This window comes from Palaemon carinicauda, chromosome 36 (genome assembly GCF_036898095.1).
Source record: "Palaemon carinicauda isolate YSFRI2023 chromosome 36, ASM3689809v2, whole genome shotgun sequence".
NCBI classification, from domain to species: domain Eukaryota; kingdom Metazoa; phylum Arthropoda; class Malacostraca; order Decapoda; family Palaemonidae; genus Palaemon; species Palaemon carinicauda.
The window spans coordinates 3,424,569-3,429,568 of NC_090760.1; the positions used below are offsets into that span (position 1 = coordinate 3,424,569).

General features: G+C 34.2%; 1 protein-coding gene across 1 annotated transcript in view; it reads right to left on the reverse strand.

The window, feature by feature from the left end:
- Positions 1 to 5,000, reverse strand: part of LOC137628281 (uncharacterized) — a 38,758-nt gene that overhangs the window by 14,395 nt on the left and 19,363 nt on the right. The window contains exon 2 of the mRNA XM_068359444.1: positions 3,885 to 5,000. This exon is cut by the window's right edge and continues 753 nt beyond it. Coding sequence (XP_068215545.1) covers positions 3,885 to 5,000 — 1,116 coding nt within the window. The remainder of the gene's footprint in view (positions 1 to 3,884) is intronic.

Sequence of the window (5,000 nt, forward strand, 5' to 3'; positions counted from 1 at the left end):
AAATAAACGATGAGAACAAGTTAACAATAAATCATTCTAAAACAGTAACAACGTCAAAACAGATATGTCCTATATAAACTATCAACAACGTCAAAAACAGATATGTCATTTATAAATTATAAAAAGACTCATGTCAGCCTGGTCAACATAAAAATTCTGTTTTTATGAAATTTCCAAGCTCTAACTAAAATGTAAAAATGAAAAAAAAATTAGACGATGTTCACAATATGTTTAATTACTAAACCAGACTCATTCAATTTGAATAAAGGGAATTTTTGCATAATATTCAAAATGAATAAAGTGAATTCTTGCATAATATTCAAATATGGTGTCCATTAAAAAAGTAAAAATTAGTGAATTCTTGCATAATATTCAAATATGGAGTCCATTAAAAACGTCAAAATTGGTGAATTCTTGCATAATATTCAAATATGGTGTCTATTAAAAACGTCGAAATTAGTGAATTCTTGCATAATATTCAAATATGGTGTACATTAAAAAATGTCAAAATTAGTGAATTCTTGCATAATATTCAAATATGGTGTCCATTAAAAACGTCAAAATTACTCAAATTTCCAAAATACTATTTTTATGGTATAGTATTCTTAAAAGATATAAAAATGGTGGGAACGAAATTTTAAGATTAAAAGATAATTCCTTATGACAAACTGACAATAGCATAGTTACCCAAACCCTTAAGGGAATGTATTAATTAATATCTAATACAAATGACAAACTTTCAACTGGGCTCCACAAGTCACTAGAAGAGTTGGAAAACCCAGGCTTACATGGCTGAGGCCTATGAAACGTAAAGTGGGAGATGATAAATGGAGAAGTATTGATTTAAAAGCTCAAGATAAGAGACGACTGGCGAAATCTAACCGAGGCATTTTCCGTCAATAGGCGTGGGAGGAGGTGATGATGATGACTAATAACATTCTATCATGTTATTATTATTATCATTACTAGCCAAGCTACAACCCTAGTTGGAAAAGCAAGATGCTATAAGCCCAAGGGCTCCAACAGGGAAAAATAGCCCAGTGAGGAAAGGAAATAAGGAAATAAATAAATGATGAGATTAAATTAACAATATACCATTCTAAAAACAGTAACAGCGTCAAAACATATATGTCCTATATAAACTATTAACAACGTCAAAAACATATATGTCATATATAAATTATAAAAAGACTCATGTCAGCCTGGTCAACAAAAAAGCATTTGCTCCAACTTTGAACTTTTGAAGTTCTACCGATTCAACTACCCGATTAGGAACATCATTTCACAACTTGGTCACAGCTATTATAAGGTTTTCAAGAATAGATAACTTGAATTTTTAATAATAAATTTAACGAGCACCTTTGATAAAATAACTTATAAAACAATAAAATAATAACAGTATACTACGTAATTTACGTAAGATTACAAAAATTGCTTTGCATACAAAAGGCTTAATTAGTCTTAAAATCTCCACAAAAATAACTCGTCAAGTCTTGAAGTTATTCGACGCTGAAAAATAGGTAAAAGGGCAATTTTTTTTTTTTTTTTTTTTTTTACTTTTTAGTCTGTTAAAAGATATTATTGAAAATCTCGCAGCAGAGACCACAAAATATTTGATATCTACACTTATCAAGCACACATTCAAATATGCATAAATATTTCAATACATGTTGTAAGGTAAAATTTCTGAAACACTGGGAAATTATAGATAATTCCTTTTCACATTTCCATTTTCATAATCGAAAAAAAAAAAAAAAAACAAGACAGCAATATCTTGGGTATATCTGTTATTAAAAAAATTGTCTTTGTATCAATGTCAACCCAAACTTAGAACTGGCACAGACACGAGGAATCAAATAAATTAAAACAAATCATCTCGATAATTATGGCTTCCCTGTCCCTACTAGTAAAACAAATTATAAATCATAAAACAAAAAATAAACGCATTTACGCTCGGCTTTTGTTTACGCAACGGGGCACTGAATAATACGCATTTACAGTCCAAATCTCAAATACAATTAGGCTATTCAACCAATGCCGGAAAGCTATAGCCTCTGTACCATGGCCTTCCACTGTCTTGGGTTAGAGTTCTCTTGCTTGAGGGTACACTCAGGCACACTGTTCTATCTAGTCTCTCTTTCTCTTGTTTTGTTGAAGTTTTTATTGTTTATATAGGAAATATTTATTTTAATGTTACTATTCTTGAAATATCTTATTTTTCCTTGTTTCCTTTCCTCACTGAGCTATTTTCCCTGTTGGGGCCCCTGGGCTTATAGCATCCTGCTTTTCCAACTAGGGTTGTAGCTTAGCATTTAATAATAATAATAATAATAATAATAATAATAATAATAATAATAATAATAATAATAATAATAAAACATTAAAGCATATGGGAAGCGGTCACACAAAACATCTACATCTGATAATTCTCCCATATTAAGAAAAATCACAATGTAGAAATGGGACAAAAGCCAAAATCCCCCTTAAAAAAAAAAAAAAAAAAAAAAAAAAAAAAAAAAAAAAAAGTCTCCCTTTGACCCCCGCCGGGTTCCATGACATAAAAAAAACAACGGTCAATTTTTTCCGCTTCGTCCAAACTCGAGGGTCTTCCATTCTGCCTCGCTCATCAGGTGTTCGACGAAAGGCTATGGGAAAAGCAAGGTCCTTTAATGGGAGAAGGACCTTGGGGGAAACGGTGGGGGGGAACATCTATGGTCCCACGTCATGAGGGCCAAGGATGTAGGCACACTCCCTCCCTTCGGAGGCGTGCTGTCCGGTCGATCTCTCTCTCTCTCTCTCTCTCTCTCTCTCCGTAGTGAGAAGTTTCGCCGATGACACAAGAATAAGTAGAGAAATTACTTGTGATGAAGATAGGAACTCACTACAAAGAGATCTAAACAAAATATATGAATGGGCGGAGATAAATAGGATGGTATTTAACTCCGATAAATTCGAATCAATAAATTATGGAAACAGAGAAGGAATGGTGTATGCATACAAGGGACCTAATAATGAGACAATCACAAACAAGGAAGCAATTAAAGACCTTGGTGTAATTTTAAATAGGAATATGTTATGCAACGACCAAATAGCAACACTGTTGGCTAAATGTAAAGCAAAAATGGGAATGTTATTCAGACACTTTAAAACAAGAAAAGCTGAACACATGATTATGCTTTACAAAACTTATGTGCGTAGTACACTCGAGTACTGCAATGTGATATGGTACCCACACTACCAAAAGGATATTGCGCAAATAGAGAGTGTACAAAGGTCCTATACTGCTAGAATAGAAGAAGTTAAGGACCTTGATTACTGGGAAAGACTGCAATTTTTAAAACTATACAGTCTAGAAAGGAGAAGAGAACGCTACATGATAATACAAGCATGGAAGCAAATAGAAGGAATTGCTGAAAACATCATGGAGCTTAAAGTATCAGAAAGAGCAAGCCGAGGTAGATTAATAGTACCAAAAAGCATTCCAGGTAAACTGAGAAAGCCGCACAGGACATTAATCCACTACGCACCAGCATCGATAATGCAGCGACTATTTAATGTGCTGCCAGCTCATCTAAGAAACATATCAGGAGTGAGCGTAGATGCGTTTAAAAATCAGCTCGATAAATACCTAAGATGCATCCCAGACCATCCAAGACTGGAAGATGCAAAATACACCGGAAGATGTATTAGCAACTCTCTGGTGGATATACGAGGTGCCTCACACTGAGGGACCTGGGGGAACCCAAACAAAAAATAAGGCAATAAGGTAAGGCTCTCTCTCTCTCTCTCTCTCTCTCTCCAATCGTTGCCACGGTCCAATGCTATCCTAAGTAGCTGACCTCTAGGAGGAGTTGTGATGACCACTACTAATATACTATTATTACTGTTACTGCTGCTGATACTAAAACTAGTAGATTATTAGTATTCTGTCTAATAGTAATGCCTGTAGTAGTCTGTCTAATATTAATGACTGTAGAAGTCTGTCTAATAGTAATGCCTGTAGAAGTATGTCTAAGAGTAATACCTGTAGTAGTCTGTCTAATAGTAATGCCTGTAGTAGTCTGTCTAATAGTAGTAGTCTGTCTAATAGTAAAGCCTGTAGTAGTCTGTCTAATAGTAATGCCTGTAGTAGTCTGTCTAATAGAAATGCATGTAGTAGTCTGTCTAATAGTAATGCCTGTAGTAGTCTGTCTAATAGTAGTAGTCTGTCTAATAGTAAAGCCTGTAGTAGTCTGTCTAATAGTAATGCCTGTAGTAGTCTGTCTAATAGTAGTAGTCTGTCTAATAGTAAAGCCTGTAGTAGTCTGTCTAATAGTAAAGCCTGTAGTAGTCTGTCTAATAGAAATGCCTGTAGTAGTCTGTCTAATAGTAATGCCTGTAGTAGTCTGTCTAATAGTAGTAGTCTGTCTAATAGTAATGCCTGTAGTAGTCTGTCTAATAATAGTAGTCTGTCTAATAGTAAAGCCTGTAGTAGTCTGTCTAATAGTAAAGCCTGTAGTAGTCTGTCTAATAGAAATGCCTGTAGTAGTCTGTCTAATAGTAATGCCTGTAGTAGTCTGTCTAATAGTAATAGTCTGTCTAATAGTAATGCCTGAAGTAGTCTGTCTAATAGTAATGCCTGTAGTAATCTGTCTAATAGTAATACCTGTAGTAGTCTGTCTAACAGTAATGCCTGTAGTAGTCTGTCTAATAGTAATGCCTATAGTAGTCTGTCTAATAGTAATGCCTGTAGAAGTCTGTCTAATAGTAATGCCTATAGTAGTCTGTCTAATAGTAATGCCTGTAGAAGTCTGTCTAATAGTAATGCCTATAGTAGTCTGTCTAATAGTAATGCCAATAGTAGTCTGTATAATAGTAGTAGTCTGTCTAATAGTAATGCCTATAGTAGTCTGTCTAATAGTAATGCCTATAGTAGTCTGTCTACTAGTAATGCCTATAGTAGTCTGTCTAATAGTAATGCCTGTAGAAGTCTGTCTAATAGTAATGCCAGTAGTAGTCTG